This window comes from Salmo salar, chromosome ssa29, assembly GCF_905237065.1.
Source record: "Salmo salar chromosome ssa29, Ssal_v3.1, whole genome shotgun sequence".
NCBI lineage: Eukaryota > Metazoa > Chordata > Actinopteri > Salmoniformes > Salmonidae > Salmo > Salmo salar.
In genome coordinates, this window is record NC_059470.1 from 13,502,443 (window position 1) to 13,520,000 (window position 17,558).

Sequence of the window (17,558 nt, forward strand, 5' to 3'; positions counted from 1 at the left end):
GAACGCCCTTCTGCATTAGAGATGTTTTGTGCACGACCTGGACGGTAGGTATTTGAGGTGTGTGTGTGTGTGTGTGTGTAGGGCGGAAATTTTTTCCAGATATTCCGTTTGGAAAATTTCCGGAATCAGAAGGGAATAAGCAGGAAATCCGTGAATCCGGGAGTTCCAGAATACCTGGGGACTTTTGGCAAAGTTACCGAACGTTTGCAGCTGTATTTTGGACGCTGACTAGGCTATGGATGTGTCGTAAGGCTTGTTTTCTGAGCGTGGTGATAGCACGATGTGCTGGTCACACATGGGTTTTGTGTTTGATGGCTCTGATATCTGGCCTACCAGAGTGTCAAGTGGGTCAAACTCTGAGATTAGCTGCATGTCTATTTTAGCATTTTACACAACACTGCTCCTCATATCTGTTATCCCATCTGTCTCCACCTCCTTTTCCTCCAGTCTTTCTCTCATTTCTTAACACGTGGAGATCAGTCTCCATCTCTTGTTATCTAGCTTGGACTTTACCTTCTCCTCTGTATTTCCACCTTCTCTGTATTTCCACCATCTCTGTATTTCCCTCTCGTCTTTATATATCAGTCTTTCTCTCTTCCTCAGTTCTCTCTATCCCTCCCCCTTTCTGTGTTTTATCTGCGTCCCTCTGTTCTGATATCTGTTTTCCTATGCCTTTATCCCTCTCTCTCTCTCTCTCTCTCTCTCTCTCTCTCTCTCTCTCTCCCTCTCCCTGGCTCCTCCTCAGTTCGCTCCCTCTGTCTGTGTGACTGCCTTCATGGAGGCCCCCCTGCAGACCCAATGTTCTGCCCCCTTAGAGCCCCTGGGCTTTGGCCTGGGGCAGCCCTCCACCTCCCTCTACCACGTGGACCCCCATGCTCTGCCTCAGTCCTGTCCCACTATGATCACAGAGGCCGAGCCCCTCTACATGTCCCAGCACTCTCCCAGTCCCGCTATCACCACCTCCAATCAAGAAGCAGCTAGACAAGAAGCCCCGCCTACCGGTGAAGACGAAGAGGAGATTCTGGTGGACTCCCAGCCAATTAACTTCAGCGAGAACCCCTTCCTGGTGGCCAATCGCAAGGGAAAGGGCCGCCCCCCCTCGGAGCGTATCCTATCAGGGCCTCCCATGGGCTACGGGAGCGGCGGCAAGTTGCAGCCCTGGTTGTTCAGCAAGGCAAGCGGCCGGCCTGCCTGCGTGTGTGGGTTCTAGCCAGCATGGTGTGTGGCACAGTGAGTGGGATGGTGTAGGAGTAGCACTTCCCTTTGTCTCTGCGCACCAATAGAAATGTTTCAGCTAAGAGTTTATATGAGAGAGAGATGTGTTTTTGAGTTTTCCATTGTAACTTAACCATTAGGGTAATAAACTGATCTGACTTATTTTCGTGGCGTTTCTCCCTGTAGTCAAGGATACACGCTTGCTATTGTATGACCTCATTGCTAATCACCAACGCTGCCAGCCAAGATGACTTGAATGACCAAGATGTGTAAAGTCACCTGTTTTGATGGATGTCTCCTTCACTAACCCTTTGAAAATAACCATGAGCAATTGAGCATGTGACTGTTGGAATTGAGATGGAGAAATGTCCTGCTATGAATGAGTGTGGGAGGGCACGGCGCAGCAGGGACTCTGCAGTGGAACGTTCCCGCTAGAAGTCCTGGACTGGTAGGAATGTCCACTCAACAGCTGTGAGGAGGAACTCGAGCCTCAATCCTAAACATCTCAAGTATGACTTTGAAAGGAACGGTAACCATGGTACAGTCGAGACACATGCTAAAGAGCATGGTGCCCAGCGGTAGCTTCTCGTTGACTGATATGAGAAGGTGTATGTGCTCAAGGACTGTTACATGTCTGCTAGTATTTGGTGCACCAATAGGGTTGAAAAATGCTGGTAGCTTTCCCAGAAGTCCCACTGTTGTCCAGAAATCCTGGCCTTAAGTGTTCCACAATAAGCAGGAAATCAGTTTTTATTTTTAACTTTACCAATAACAATAACCAGCTTACTGCACTGAGAGTAAAATAGGTGAAAGTTGGAACAGCTGCTAAATCTGTCAGTGTCTCTGTGTGTTGTCTAGGCACCCTCCACTGAGCCCCCCAGGACTGACAGTCCCATTAGAGATGCCCCCTACTCACCTAGCACACAACCGGTAAGTCCACCCCACCCCCCAACAAATCCTCTCATTGACGCCTCTGCTTTCATAGCACCTATTTATGTTATCTTTTTCCATAAGTCACTTCAGAGAACAGGGTAGATAGCATTGAGGTGCCCTACCTGCTGGTTCACCCTCTTCCTCCTTCCCTCCCTAGCCCAGTGCTCATTCCTCCACCAGCTCCCTGTGTGCAGGCAGGGAGACCCGCTTCGTAAGTGGTCTGCTCTGGCCTGGCTGTGTTTCGCTCAGCTTCCATAGACGACTATCAGTAGAGTGTGATCCTTTGCCGTTGTGTCAGCTGTTTTTAATGAGCTGGACTACAGCAGAGCTATACTACAAGTGTGACTGCTGAGCTTGCCATAGCCCCTTATTACTGATGCTTTCTCTGCTTCGTGGAGTATTCGACTCTGGTTGAAACCCCAAATGGTGCCTGCCCTATTGCCTTTTTATAGTGCACTGCTTTTTTTTACCAGGGCCCATAGGGAATAGGGTGCAGTTTGGGATGCGCCCTCCGTTTTTTGGAGACTCAGATTCTCTCCCTGTTTAGGGCCCTACCCGACACCTGTGCCTTTTTTAATTCTAGCTTGGCTCGAATTTGTAAGGAACCCTGAGCTTTGCAGTGAAAACGATGTTGAAATATATGTTTTGAGCAACTGCAGGTTATTCCGTTTCAGAACAGATGTGTTCCAGAATTCAGAGCTAGCGTTAAATTTGCCTGGTCAGGGTAGTAGTGGCGAAAGCGTTTCCATTCTGCGTGTATGTTTGTGTGAGAACCATGTTTTTCGCCTGCACAGACCATGCCTGCATCTTCAAAGCGCCAGGGTGAAATATCCTCTAGGTGAAGATCGAGGATCAGCTTCCCCTTCCCCAATCCTAACCTGAACCATTAGTGGAGAAAATGCCAAACTGACCCACGATCAGCATCTAGGGGCAACTAGGGGTGTGTGACTTGTCATGTAAGCCATCGTGTCAGCTCCATGCATTCTGCTGTTTTTTCTTTCAGGCAAGCATTCATTTACCCCCCACTGCACTGCCTGCCAAGAATAACTCGCCATTGAGTCCCTATGAGGTATTGACCTTCAATCTAGTCATGTATGGGAGGCAAGATCTGTGCTCTCATTGTCTTTTCATTGACAGTAAGCATTCCTAGTCCTTTCTCACTGAGACTATATTGAAGTGGTTAACATCTTTGTCGTGGTTTTCCCTTCCAGACGAGGCCGGGTTCCATCCAGCCACTCTCCCGTGGTGGCGGGCGGCCAAGCACCTCGCCAGGCACTCCGGACGGGCACAGCAGAGACGGGCACAGCAGTCCCAACCCCTTCCAGCATGGCCCTTCCCCCATCAACTCCCAGACCTCTGTAAGACCCCTCACCACCACGTAGGGTGAGGGTGAGACCCCCCACCCCTGTTCTGCCGTCTCAAAAACCGGTGCCTCACTGACTCACAGCAGTGTCACGAATGCTAATCGACAAAAAAATGTAAAAACAGGATTTCATACCATTTCGGAAGCTACTTACCAAAGAGTTTGAACTGGGTCCCTGTCCCTGCATTCATTCGCACACAGGGACTCACAGTAATAGCGCTGTTGTTGAAGACCAGCTCTGTGAAAGTGGACCTGCATTCTCAGCTTAACTCGCTGTGACTGTAGCCAGAGCCAACCAATTGCACACAGGGGAGTTCTGGAATGTTTGTTTCATTCCATCTGGTGATTGGGCTAACCCCACGGCATCAGCCCTCTATGGGTTGTACCTCAACCATCTCCCAGTTTCCTGTATATGAGGTTATTATCGCCGCCGAGTTGTGCACATTACCTGAGTGCCATAGCTTCAACAAGGCAGGCACATCCTCATCCGCCAAGCCCTGTCTGTGTGTCTCTCGAAACATCCCCCTCATGTCATGGTCTGTCTCCCACCTACCTGTTCTCCCACTTTCTTCTCCAGCTTGGCTGTTTTATCTCATAGTCCCTCCCCTTGTCTTGGTCTGTCTCCTCCTCCTCCTCCTTCCCTATGGCTCCTCCCACTTCATGGACCTCCCTCTCTTGCCCCCCCTTCCCCCCCAGCTGCAGCCTCGTGCCCCCTCCCCTGACACGATCGATGAGTTCTCCCTGAACCCCAAGCAGGCATACAAGGCGTTTGCCGCCGTGCCTCACTCGCTGGCCATGCTGGAGCCGCCGCTGCAGGTAGGCAGGTTGCCCCGCCCATGCACTGGGTCCCAACAAGCATGCTGTGGTGGTCGTCTTCACCGTTTGGTTGTTCCCCCCCCCCCCACTAAAGCAGGTCCCCCACCCCCGTTTGGGCCTGTAACTGTGGTCCGTACTGTGTTGAAATGCAGTCGTTTGTGGTCATTAGTTTTGTACTGTACACAGCGGCAGCTCTGTCGTCCCGGTGCTGCTGTTCACAATTCACCCTCTGAAAACAATCGTTCCGTCATCAGCTGCCTGTGGCTCCTGTGCTGAGAAGTCCCATCCATTTTAAATCCCATCTCAACCATCCCTCATCACCTTGCCTGCTTTGCATCCATGGAAATAGAATCTATGATTCTATTTCTACGTTTGTGCCTCTTCGCTGTGTGACGACTGGGCCGTTCCAATGGCTGCTTCCCTCTTACACACTTCTCTTCTGCGTCCACCAACAGGACCTGTATGGCCAGAGGAACAACATCCACTCCAACCTGCCTTCTCCTTCTCCAGAGGTGAGCCTTTGTACCAAATCACAATACATGTTGTAGGTACAGCGTTAATGACCATCAGTGTGTTTTTGTGTTGTCTGTGTGATGTCGAATGAGTTCGAATGGCAACACAGACCGGAATGTGTTCCAGGAAGTGCAGATAAAAACCTGTATTAAAGTGACGTTGGCAGTTAGTCATATCCCGTTGGGCTGACACTCCGGTCACGTGACGACCTTCTGTGGCTCTTTCAGCCTGAGCTGAACAACGAGGTGTTTGAGGATGAGGTAGAAGGGGACGGAGGACTGGGTGGAGGTCTGGCAGCCCCCGTCTCTCCCCGACCCTCCCTCTCCTCTGACCGTCGGGACTATATAGTCTGGCAGCAGTGCCACGCCTCTCCAGAGCCTCAATGGACATGGTCGTAAAGGTAACCCCCCCCCCCCCCCCCCGCCGTGGGTACCCGTAATCGGGCTCAGATCAAGCTGCGGTCCCCTTCGCTTTGGTGGTGATGGCAGTGTCTATATCACTGTTACTTACATAGAGATGGGGTGCCGGTGCTACATTTAGTGTCAGAGTTAGGATCCTGTCAATCAATCATCCTTCTCAGAATGAATCGTAGCTAGTGGTGTCGGGTTGTGATTCAACTGCCTAATTTCTTTTCCCCACCTACTGCTTGACAAACAATGAATACTGTGCTGAATATACTGTAAAAACTTCCTCTTCAAAACGGATCATTCTCACTTCAAAATGGTGAAATGTTGGTTTGTCTCAAATCTGCATGTTTGGAAATAATTGCTGTGGGATCTTGCATGTGTTCACGTTCTGCACGTCAAATCCTAAATGATGTCGTCTTTGGTCCCCGTGGCCATTCCAGAGGGCGGTGTGGGTCATGTTTGATTGTTGCTCTGCCTCCATCCTAACCCTCCTATCCCGACGGTCCCCTCCCCCACAGACTCCGTCTCCCGGGGGCAGAGACAGCCCAGAGCAGCGCTCCTTCAGGGACAGACAGAAGTACTTTGAGATCGACATGAAGCAGCAGACGCCCGACAGCAAGCCCAAAGGCCGCGTGTCCCTGGTGGGAGCAGATGACCTGAAGAAGATGAGGGAGGAGGAAGGTTTGTCAGCCAGCCAAATAATACCCTTCACCCACTTCTAGGGGCGGCAGGTAGCCTAGTGGTTAGAGCGTTGGGCCAGTAACCGAAAGGTTACAAGATTGAATCCCCGAGCTGACAAGGTAAAAATCTGTCGTTCTGCCCCTGAACAAGGCAGTTAACCCATTGTTCCTAGGCCGCCATTGTAAATAACAATTTGTTCTTAACTGACTTGCCTAGTTAAATGGAGAAGAAAAAAATGTGACGTTTTCATATTTCCAGCAAGTTTCCAGAAATCCTGTTCGGAGGATACTTAATCAGTTGCTTTTTCCTTCATGATTCCTGGAATATTCCAACCAGGATTTCTGGAAAACCTGGGAATTTGGGGAAAGTTGCTGTAATGCCTCAACTCATTTTAGTCAGATGAACCAGTGTTTCCCCAACACCAGTCTTCCAGTACCCCCAACAGCACACATTTATGTTGCCCCTGATAAATCCACCTGTTTCAACTCAAGGGCGAGATGATAAGTTGAATCAGGTGTGCTTGTTCAGGGCTACAACAAACAATGCGTACTGTTGGGGGTACTGGAAGACTGGCGTTGGGGGAAACACGGAGGTTTTAATGAATCTCATCCTCATGGAACTCATTCTGCACCACCACCAAACCAGAGAGGAGATTCGAGCAGCGGGCGCGGGAGTACCTGATGGATGACGATGATGAGGAGGAGGACGACCTGGTGAAGCAGATGGGAGTGTTGAAGGCCACGGGCAAGGTGTTGCTGGACGGGGTGGAGTACAAGGTGGAGCCCGTGGCCACGCCCCCCAGGCACTATAACACGCCCCCCAGCTACAGCGCCACGCCCCCTAGCTACTGTGGCAGCTCAGGGTACAGCCTATTCTCTTGTTCGGAAATTAACTTTAAATTAAGATGAATTGATTGCTCATTATAATTATCAGATGTGTATGTTTGGCGTAATGGAAGATTATTTTGTGGAGTTTTTTTATTTTAAATTCAGCGTATTAATCTTCCCTTTATTTATGGTTGTGCCGATAGGCCCTCGTCAGTGGATGGTAAAGGAGACTCCCAGAGGAATTCCTTAGAGGAGAGCTTCAGGTTGGATCAGCAGCGGCCCAACTCCATGACTGGGTAAAGACAACCAAACACTTCCTGGATTTTAAGCCATACCTGTGCATGTGTTGATTATCAGCATCATAGTCTCTGCAGTGGGACGCATCTCCCAAACTTGTTATGACACTACCGAGTCTCCTGAAGTGTGTAGTGTGAGCAGTGTGTTTTGACATTGTGTGTTCCTCCCCCTCCTCCAGTCTGATCCCAGTGTACCCTGGAGAGTCGGGGGCTCCCATCCGGACGGCCAAGGCAGAGCGGAGGCAACAGGAGCGGCTGAGGATGCAGAGTCCAGAGCTGGCTCCGGCCGGAGACAAGGACCTGTCCCCCGCCGAGAAACGGGCTCTGGAGGCCGAGAAGAGGGCCATGTGGAGGGCAGCAAGGTACACACACACACACACGTCACACACACTCACAAAATGACATTTTGAATATGTGTGAACAAAAAAGGACATAGACGATATTGATTTAAGTACTGAGCCAAGTAGAAAACAGCAGGGGCCAATATTCCTGTTTTCCTTCCCAAGCTCTTTTTCTGTGTTTCCTTCTCATCTTTTCCTCATGGAATTGTCAGAGATTCTATCTACTTCTGATCTCCTCCCTCTCACTGTTTTCATCTCTGCTAGACTGGTCTCATTGGTTTTCCCCTGACACACTCTCTCCTATTCGTTTCAATGTTTTACCTCCCATCTCTGCTTTTTTTCCTCTCTCTGTGTCCCCTATCCGCCCGTCCCTCTGTGCGTATTCCTGTCCTCCTCCCCTTCTCCCTGTCCCCCCCCCCTCCTCGTTGCGGGAGCAGGCCCTATGGCCTAGAGGAGGATGTTAGGCAGTATGAGCAGGACCTGGCTAAGAGGCTCTACCAGTCGCGAGTGAGGGCGTCTCAGGGCACCGTGCCGCCCCCTCAGCCCCAAAACGCTGCCGCTTCCTCCGCTGCCTCCCAGCTCAGGTCTGCTCACCTCACCCACTGGCCCAGGCCCACACACCAATGTGGGGGTTGTGCTGCTGTGGGGTGTCATGGTTTGGGGGGGGAGTTTTAGGGGTCCAAGCAAGTGTACTCAACACGACTGTGCCTCTTAACTGTGCTTTTGACGTCACCGCTTCTGCACGTCCTGGCTGGCTGCGTCCATTTGCTCAGTCGCTAGCTTTGTCTCTTACTTTGTTACATTCTACGTCTTAATCTCTCTCTCTCTCTTTCCCTCGCTCGTCTCTTGGTTTTAATCCATCTTTCGTCGTACTAACAGTGTGGCTACAGCAGTCTGTGAGCTGGGGGCCTGTCTAGGTAGTCCTTCTCCTGGATGCTGTCTGTCATGCTAGTCTTGATACTGTAGTCTTATTAACGAGCATTTCTGGGTTGAGTGAGCCACAGCAGGCCAGGACAAGGAGCACCCAACAGCTGCTGTTGTCTGGTTGTCCTCCCCACTCCATTAGAGCACCGTGCCTTAGTGTCCTCTCACTCTCTGGCTCTCACTTCTCTCTCTTCTCCATCACTTCTCTCTCCCCTCTTCTCATTCATTCTCTCACTTTCTCTCCTGTCCATCTCCGGCTCTGTCACTTCTCTCTCTTCTCCATCACTTCTCTCTCCCCTCTTCTCATTCATTCTCTCACTTTCTCTCCTGTCCATCTCCGGCTCTGTCACTTCTCTCTCTTCTCCATCACTTCTCTCTCCCCTCTTCTCATTCACTCTCTCACTTTCTCTCCTGTCCATCTCTGGCTCTCACTTCTCTCTCTTCTCCATCACTTCTCTCTCCCCTCTTCTCATTCATTCTCTCACTTTCTCTCCTGTCCATCTCTGGCTCTCTCACTTCTCTCTCTTCTCCATCACTTCTCTCTCCCCTCTTCTCATTCACTCTCTCACTTTCTCTCCCTCTCCTGTCCATCTCTCTATCTGATGGTGTCCTCTCCAACAGGATGAAGTCTCTGGAGCAGGATGCTCTGAAGGCTCAGATGGTCATCGCTAAGTCTCGGGAGGGAAAGAAGCGTGGCACACTGGACCAGCTGGCCGAGTCACCCTCGCCCGCCCCCACGCCATCCCCCACCCCTCTGGAAGGTACGTTGGTGGCTGGCTCATGTCATGTCACACAGCTCAGCCCCTGCATTAATTCACTCTCACGCAATGCCTGTATCCCAAATGGCACCCTACTTTTGACCCGAGTCTTATGGTGCGCTATATAGGGAATAGGGTGCCGTTTGGGACACTCTCTCACTCAATACCGCGCCTCAGTCATGGACTGGATTCAGACTAATAGTGTCCTAACCCACCTCGTTTTTCTGTCTTGTACAGATTTCAGTCCCAGAGGAGTGACGTCACCAGGCAGACTGGTAAGGATCGAGTTATCTCCTGCTTTGTGTTTTCATAGAGATGTCTCTACTGACCTATTTCAATCTAGGGTCTTGTTGCTTGGACAACCAGAGGTCATTTTAACTGAGAATAACAATGTGACTGTCTAACTTTTGCCTTCCTTATCTTTTAAGTAGCTGTTCCAGTGAGAGATGTTCCACCATCGAAAGTGTGTTTATTTGTAGACAGAGAAGTTATTGTTAATGGGTTTTTCTCTACCATTATACACAATCATCACTACAGCCAATCAAATGCCAGGATCATCACCACAGCCAATCACATCCCTCTCCCTCCATAAGCCACACTGGACTGTAGTATGAGTCATCCATCCACCACCTGCTGCTCCTCTCTCTCCTTCACTTTCCCTCTCCCTCTTCCCTTTTACCCATCCCTGTCCCTCCTTCACTCTCTCCCTCTTTCCTGACCTCTTCCTCATTCCTTTCTGCTGTCCTTCTAGTCCCTGTCGGAAAAGAAGTTTGACTACCGACAGTTTGCTGCCATTCCTTCTTCCAAACCCGTATACGACATCCAGGTATTGCCTGCATGCTGAGCTCCCAGGCCCCAGCCCTCCCCTTGGCTTTCCCTGCTGCCTCTGCCCCCCTTTTCTCCCCTCTAGTCCTCTAGTAATCAGACCTTACAGGGCCGGTGGTGCCACTGCTTCTACAGCGGCCGCCATTTTGGCTCTCCACCTGATTAGATTTTTTTTCCCCCTGCTCCACTGCTCCATTTTGGGGCATGTGGCTTGCTAGTTGCTACCTCTGATTTAGTTGAATAGATCTTGGAAAAATCATGCTAATACACTAATACACCAGTAAGCTACTGACCACGTAATGAAATCAGGCCCTGGCTTTCCTATCAGGATGACCTCTCACCTCCACTTAAAGCTTTCCCTCATCCCTGTTCTCCCACTCACCATCCAACACTCACCAACCAATCCTTTTACCTTTATTTTCAACCCAACTAACCAACCAGCTTTCACCCAGCAACATCAACACTCACCAACCAGTGATTTTAGCCCCGCTATACAGCCACCAATCAGAAACTGCCCAGATACTGCATCTCTCCCTCCTCCTCTCCCTCTCTCCATGGCTGAGCCCCGTCTCTCCTGGTTCCTAATTACGTCTCCCAGTACCAGGCAGACCTAACGACACAGCATCCTCCATTTGGGATCTTCTATCATGCTCTTGACTCCTGGTGCATACAATTTTCCTGTCTATCACTTAACCTAACCAGCATATTGGCGATGGGAACTTCCTGGGCTAAACAGAATAAGGTCTCCCTAAGCTTGGATCTCAGCCTGCATGGGGAGGAGTCTACAGGGGAAGCAGGGGGTTCCATTGGGGCCAGGGAGACTTGTCTCAGTTGTTGTGGTGGGATCTGGTCCAGTATTTTGTAGTTGTCTGTACTGCCATCAGTCTTTATTTCCTGAGTTGGGGGGGGGGGGGAGAATGTTGGAATGTTATTTTGTACAGTATCTGTGGAATAAATGTTTTCTCAGTCAGTCTTCCACACTGAAAGACCACCAAATATTCCTCCACTGCTCCTGTTGTAATTTGGCCTTAGCGTTCTATATTTAACATGCTGTTCTGAACTAATGAAAATCTAATGAAACGTGTCACCCGCTTCGTAAACAACAGGTGTAGACTAACAGTTAAACGCTTCCTTACGGATCCTTTTCCAACCATGCAGAGATTAATAGAAATAATTACAGGAGGAATAAATACAGTGAATAACTAGTTAAAATAACATGGCTATATACTCCAATAGTTCCACCATTTAATCATTTGATGTTCTTGAAGCCAGCTTTCCTAGTCTTGATGTGCCTCGTGACCTAAATCCTGTAGAACTGAAGAGGCCAATAGGCTGCACTGATACTGATATGCTGCCCACTAACTCAGGGGGACACTGGAATGTGCAGGACTTCTCTGGAATACGGTTACTGAGCTGCTATTTGGTGGGCTTTAACAATGTGTGTTGACCTTGGTGTACGTGTGCACCCTGTATGGTTGGGTTCTGATTCTCCACCCTTGTCCCAAAGAGTGCACCTTCACATTCCCTGTGATGGATTTAAAGGTTAAATCAGGGAGTGTGGAAGTGCTGAAGTGTTGAGACTCGGGACGCATGTATGAGTGTTGAATTCACACGAAGATGGGCTACTGTGTGTGCTTAGTCCAGATACCTGTGTAGTGGGCTGGGCTGTGACTCTCTCTGCTGCGTTGGTGACTGTGGTTCTGCTCAGTGTCTTGTAATGGTTCCTTGCCTGTGAACAGCTGCTCTCTGTGCAGTACCTGGGTGATGGAACAACCCCCGGAACTGATGGACTAACACAACCGTACCTTTTTTTAACTTCCTGATTCCTAACATCAGCCTGACCAGACTGCGGTGGCTGTGGGCAGGTGGAACTTACCTACCTTCTCCCCCCTCCCTTGCTGCCAAAGTGACTGCCTGGGTCAAGACCTACCCACTGCCAGTCCCCTAACCCAACTTGGTGAAGGTGTTCCTGGGTTTAAAGGTGGCCACGTTCCCTGGTCTTCATCCACTCACACTCTCTCTGTGTCCTTCTCTTGCAGTCCCCTGACGCGGTGGACGACTTTCAGTTCATTGACGACGGCTCCAGCAACCCCGGTGAGTGTGAGTTGGTCAGGGTGTCTGTTGGTAAATAGGGTACTTTAAGTAGGATTAAGCCCAAGGGCTGCAAAATTCCGTTAACGTTCCCCAAATGGCCACGTTTACCAGAAATCCTGGTTGGAGGATTCCCAGATTTCCTGCTTATTCCCTCCTGATTCCTGAAATAGTCCCAACCGGGATCTGGAAAAACCTGGCAATTTTAGGGAAATGACCAGAATGTTGCAGCCCTAGCCCATATAATGTACAATATGTTATCCTGATCACTTTTATCCCTTTGATTCAGGTGACTTCCAGGGATAAGCAACTCCTATTGGTAGGATTCACACACTGCGTGTTTCAGTATGTGTGTGTGTGTGTGTGTGAGCACTTTGGCCTGAGTTTGTGTGAACTGCTGTGCGTTGTGTTGTGTAGTAGGACCATTCTCTCTCTCTCTCGCTCGTGGAATGGGGAATGGGTTTTGTCCTGATATCGATGTAGCCTTTTGTAACAGTGCCTGTCGTTGTGGAGGCTACAACCATATCAGGGCATGGGATGTTTTCCAACGTTGGGAGGGGGTTTGCTTTACCATTGACGGCTTCTCCCGCTTACCCATTCCTCAGGTGTCGACCAGCTACTGTAGCTAGGTCCTTCAAACATGCTACAGTACTGTACATATTGTTTGGTGTGTGAGGCTCACACTACTGCTGATCCAGATCCTGCATGAACTCAAATTTACTAAACCAAAGACTTAAAGGTGAAGTTCGGTATTTTGCAGCTTCATTTTAGATGGTTCCTCACCTTGAAAGTAGTCTATGGGCCGAGATAAACTAATCCATGGTTCCGTATTCTTTAAAAAGCCCACTACAAACTTAAGCAGGCTTTAGCCACTGCTAGCTACTTTCAGGGTGAGGAACCGTCTAACATTAAGTTGGTAAAATACTACACTTCCCCTTCAAGACATTGAGCGTCCAATTATTTCTAATACATTTTCCTTCATTCAACTTTTTTGCTATTTCTACTTCCAAATGGGATTGTTTGCAGCTTCTGGTGTTGTTGGACTAAGGTTACTGCGTCTGTTCAGGACCAAGCCTCTCCTTTCCCCCCCACTCAGCCCCCTGCCTATTAGGAACTGTATCGCTGGTGTTACCGGGCAGACTAGCCACGCTTTCTCTCCCTCTCCTCTCTCTCAAAGCAGAGCTTGCTCTTACTGGCCACAGCTCTGGCATTGGCCAGTGTGTTATGCTGATATTGGTTTGTCTGTGCCCGCCAGTGCCCGCTGAGGTGCCCGCTGCCACCTCAACGCTGGAGGAAATGGCCCTCTACAGAAACAAGCGCAAGCTGAGGCAGGGCCGCCGCAGCCTGGAGACCGCCGTGCCCACATAACACCTCACACACACACCTACCGCAGGAGACCCGGGTGTGACACACACACACACACACACACACACACACACACACACACACACACACACACACACAGAGGTGGCGCTGAGTCACTATACACTACACACACTCACAAGTTTGGGAGATGCGTCCCATGTAACCACTGCAGAGACTATGATGCTGATAATCAACAAACACACACACCGTGTCCTGCGTGCCAGTCTTGCCTTGACAGTCTGAGGATGAGTTGGCATGAACACAAGGCCCAACGTTCCCGATACCAGGGAGGAGGAGGGCCTGTGAGGCTAGCATTACGTTTCAAAGTTTTCCTTTTTATTTGGGTTATTTTTCTTCAGTTTGCGTTTTAGAAGCTGAATTATATTAACAGGCGACTTGTGTTTTTATTTTTGCGCCTCTTGATTTTTTTGCAGTTTTAAAAGAAAAATGTGTTCTGGAAGAGCAATGGAGAAAAAAAAATATGAAATGTGTAGCTGTAATACTAACTTTTCAGATGCTATTTTGGAGGTTTTCAGTGAATAGATTGTGAAACGTCAGGATTTTTAGTGGGCTTTGGGAAGGGGGGAGTGTATATATTGTTGGAGGTGGGAACATACTGCTACCTTCACTGCCACGTGTGCAATGCATTTTAAACACTACGTACATATCTCGATTGCACTGCTTCGAAAACATTTTAATCTTTTAAAATAATTTATTTTGCTTGCGTTTTATTACTCTAATCTAAAGCCTCCCCTGTAATCCATTGTTGTTAATCCCTGTACAACCAAACAATGGCACGGTGCACAGCATTTTATTTATCCTAATGACATCAAAGCATATGATTTCATATTATTCACAATGATCCTATGAGGCAACCGCTATTTTTTTTATAATAATTTTTTTAATATTTTTGGACAATAAATATATTTGTTTTCACTTTGTTGCTGCACCGGCCTAAACCAGGTTCTGACTGATGAAATGTCCCTAATGTAGCATGGTACATGTACAGGCTGTCACATACTCTTGTAGGGAAACTGATCTCAGTACAGTTTATATCAGTGGACCAGAGTAAAGGAGCTCTAGCTGTCCTAGGACAGGTTTATGGGAGTCTGTCAGATTCCCATTCTAGAGAATGTAACTACACTGGAGAGACCAGCAGACATGCGTATATTGACAGAAATCAGATGAGCCTCTAGTTCTAATTCAAAATGCCTGTCAATTTGTGAACATATAAACTCAGTTTCAGCTTCATCTCCATTGACATTATACGGTACTTTCCCAGCCCTTTTTGTGGACATCATTTGTCAATGTGAATCTCACTCATATCTTTCGTATCTGGATGGTATTCCAGATTTGGCAGGTGAAGGTAGCAGGTGTTTGCTTATTTTTTTTATCTGTCTTTGGTTAATTTAAATCTGACGCCACTGAAAATCCTTTATCATTGTGTGAATAATGTACAAAATACTAAAAGGAAAGCAAAACTTAACGGTCGGAACTGAGCCAGTCTACTAAGCCACGACCAAGCAAGTGTCTGGACTGGGGAGCTCTCCCTCTCTCGCTCTTGCTCTCTCTCGCTCTCTCTGCATGTATATTGGCTTTACTGTGAGAACCTGTAGAGGCAGAAAACATTTTGTTAATCCCTCTCGAAATCTCATTCCACCATCATTCTCAATCTGTCTTTCCTCTGCTTTACCTGCTGCGGATGTTATCTGATTGCGGCATTGTTGGAGAAGCGCGTTTTAATCATGGTTTTCTGTGTTGCTCTCCCTGACTGAAATTCAGTTAGGTTGATAACATTTGCAAATGGCTGATTTTCTTAGTAGGAAAAACTTTCCAGAAAATGGGATTCACTACATTTTTAAGGCAGAACTGTTTGATCTTTTTTTGGTTACTCTCTTGAATTCTCTTGGCTGTTGTTTTTCCAAATGGGTCGGAGGAGAAGGGCAGAAGTGCTGGGGTCAAGGGTTAGAGCTCATCCAAGACTGTAACTAGTGAATTTGTACAACCAAAGAAGTCTATTTTGTCGTTCAGGAACAATAAAATTTACTTTTCATTTAACAAGCTGATTCATTGCATTGTGTCTTTGTATTCTAAAATCTACATTCATGTATTTGTGATCTGTCCAAACTGATGAGGAATCCGACACAACCTGCAGTGAACCTATTATTTCTCACGCAGTCAAGGGGCTCGTTTTAAATCCATAGCGATTGACATTTAAAGGCAATGTTTATGCACTCACTGCTCTGTCCTGGAGCATCTTAACAAAAATATATATTTAGGCTGACTTCAGTGTCCAGGATAAGCAAATGTTAATGAGAGCACCTAATTTGCATGTTTTATACAAAAAACTTGTAAAAGTTGATTGTCATGATCGAGGGGAAAAAATACCCTGTTATGGTGTGGTGCCTTGAATGTCAACCGCGCTACAATGTCGATAACCTGTGGAAAGGATTTAATCATATCTTGTCAGTATATCCATCCATCTCTCCGCCTTAACAATGGGAGTCGTTGTCCACAGCTCATACATTTTGTTGTGGTTGACCAAATTCGACACTCGTTCAAGAACTCCTTGCTTGGTAGGTGAAGCAAAACGCCACCTGCTGGAGGAAGAGATTTTCAGCCGAGCCTCTTTCTCTCGGTTTAATCAAGCCCAAGGTTTCCTTATTTGATCTTGTTCTGAGGGCATCACAAACGTAATTGGTTGAATGTTCAGAATCCAAGTGTGGTTGTCTTCTAATTAGCTAAACTAGTGGGTGGAGCCCAAACTGGGAAAAAAATCAAGTTAAGTTGCAGGTGTAAAACAGGTTGTGATGAGGCAGGTTGCACAACTCTTTTTTTCTTCCTGTTTTCAAGTTGAATAAGCTAGAAAGCAACAGGTGAGACTAAACAGGAGAAAAGGCTGGACATATGGCAGGTCCTCTAATGGCACAGGGTGTGATATGAGGGTAGCCATGCAGCAAGACCTTGGTTTGAATCCTGGTGTGTATTTTTAAAATTACTGCCATAGAAGTAATCAATCACTTGTAGATTAAATTCAAAACAATGTTAGGGTAGCCAGTGTGTCTTTATTCAGGACAAATCCCAAATCCGAGGCAATTATTGATGAAATGGATAGAATCAAGCAGTTCTTCAGATGACGGAGAGAATGGCAGGCAGTTTGGTTCTCCCAGAGCCCCTTGGTGTAGTCTTCTGGACTGGCGTCTGAGACATGGCCTTGCTGTAGTTCCTCTGCACAGATAGACCAGAACACATTCATTTACTCTCTGGATGCTTCCCAAATAGCACCATAGTTCCTTTATAGTGCACTGCTTTTGACCACGGCCCATAGGGCTCCAAGCAAAAGGAGTGCAGGCAATAAGGGTGCCATTTGGGAAGAAGCCTCTTTGTGCGTGGGGTAACTAACAGGCTTCTAGTGTGTGAGAGCCATACTGCTATATTGGTCTGTGTGTGAACAAGTGACAATATTACTCATTCATTCCCCACAATGACAGTGTTTGTGTGTGCGAGACTGACCCTCTGTACAGTCCTGTTGTGAGCATTGTAGAAGGAGATGGCACTGGGACTGTCTGCTAGCAGCTCATAGCGCAGATGCTCAAAGTGCTCCTGCTCATCCTCCTCCTGAGGACAAAACACCATAAGATATTAAGATCGACATTGGAACCATGCAATATAAATGACTTCTCTCCTGTTAAAACCACAGTTGTAACCATGAAATATAAATGACTTCTCTCCTGTTAAAACCACAGATGTAACCATGAAATATGAATGACTGGTCTCCTGTTAAAACCACAGTTATGTCCCAAATGGCACCCTATTCCATATATAGTGCAATACTTTTGACCAGAGCCCTATGGGCTGGTCAGACTCACCAGTGCCAATGCCTTGTACACGGGCACCAGTCCAGGCCTGATGGGTCCTCCAGATCTCAGCATGGCTTGCACCTCCTCAGGAATCAGGAAGGACTCATTATACCAGCTCTCAAACTCTGACACACACAAGGGACAGGTTGTCAATGTGGGACCATCACCCTGTGGCTTTCTGAGAGGTACAGCCGGTCCCAAATCACTGCCTACTTCTTCCCTTTGGCCCCTTTTTTTCCCTCTGCAGATCTGTAAGGCGGAAGCAACATATGGTGGAAACTCCACCACTGCACTGCTTAAACCTCTCCAGCCCCTACAGATCTGCAAACACCTAGGAGTCAGG

The 17,558-nt window shown here is 48.0% G+C and overlaps 2 protein-coding genes across 3 annotated transcripts in view; one reads left to right on the forward strand and one right to left on the reverse strand.

The window, feature by feature from the left end:
- The window catches only part of LOC106590179 (protein scribble homolog), a 103,889-nt gene extending 88,468 nt beyond the window's left edge, over positions 1-15,421 (forward strand). Inside the window, 16 exon segments of the mRNA XM_045710627.1 lie at positions 2,074-2,145; positions 2,306-2,359; positions 3,152-3,217; positions 3,360-3,506; positions 4,208-4,327; positions 4,783-4,839; positions 5,766-5,928; positions 6,574-6,790; positions 6,959-7,051; positions 7,231-7,413; positions 7,830-7,976; positions 8,938-9,077; positions 9,312-9,349; positions 9,826-9,900; positions 11,939-11,993; positions 13,246-15,421. Coding sequence (XP_045566583.1) covers positions 2,074-2,145; positions 2,306-2,359; positions 3,152-3,217; positions 3,360-3,506; positions 4,208-4,327; positions 4,783-4,839; positions 5,766-5,928; positions 6,574-6,790; positions 6,959-7,051; positions 7,231-7,413; positions 7,830-7,976; positions 8,938-9,077; positions 9,312-9,349; positions 9,826-9,900; positions 11,939-11,993; positions 13,246-13,358 — 1,740 coding nt within the window. The 3' untranslated portion in view covers positions 13,359-15,421.
- A 979-nt stretch (positions 15,422-16,400) lies between these two features.
- Positions 16,401-17,558, reverse strand: part of kif9 (kinesin family member 9) — a 17,497-nt gene continuing 16,339 nt past the window's right edge. For both annotated transcript variants that reach the window (XM_045710628.1, XM_045710629.1), the window contains 3 exons: positions 17,225-17,340; positions 16,869-16,973; positions 16,401-16,583 (listed from right to left, as the gene is read on the reverse strand). In XM_045710628.1, the coding sequence (XP_045566584.1) occupies positions 16,485-16,583; positions 16,869-16,973; positions 17,225-17,340 (320 nt within the window). In that variant the 3' untranslated portion in view covers positions 16,401-16,484. The remainder of the gene's footprint in view (positions 16,584-16,868; positions 16,974-17,224; positions 17,341-17,558) is intronic.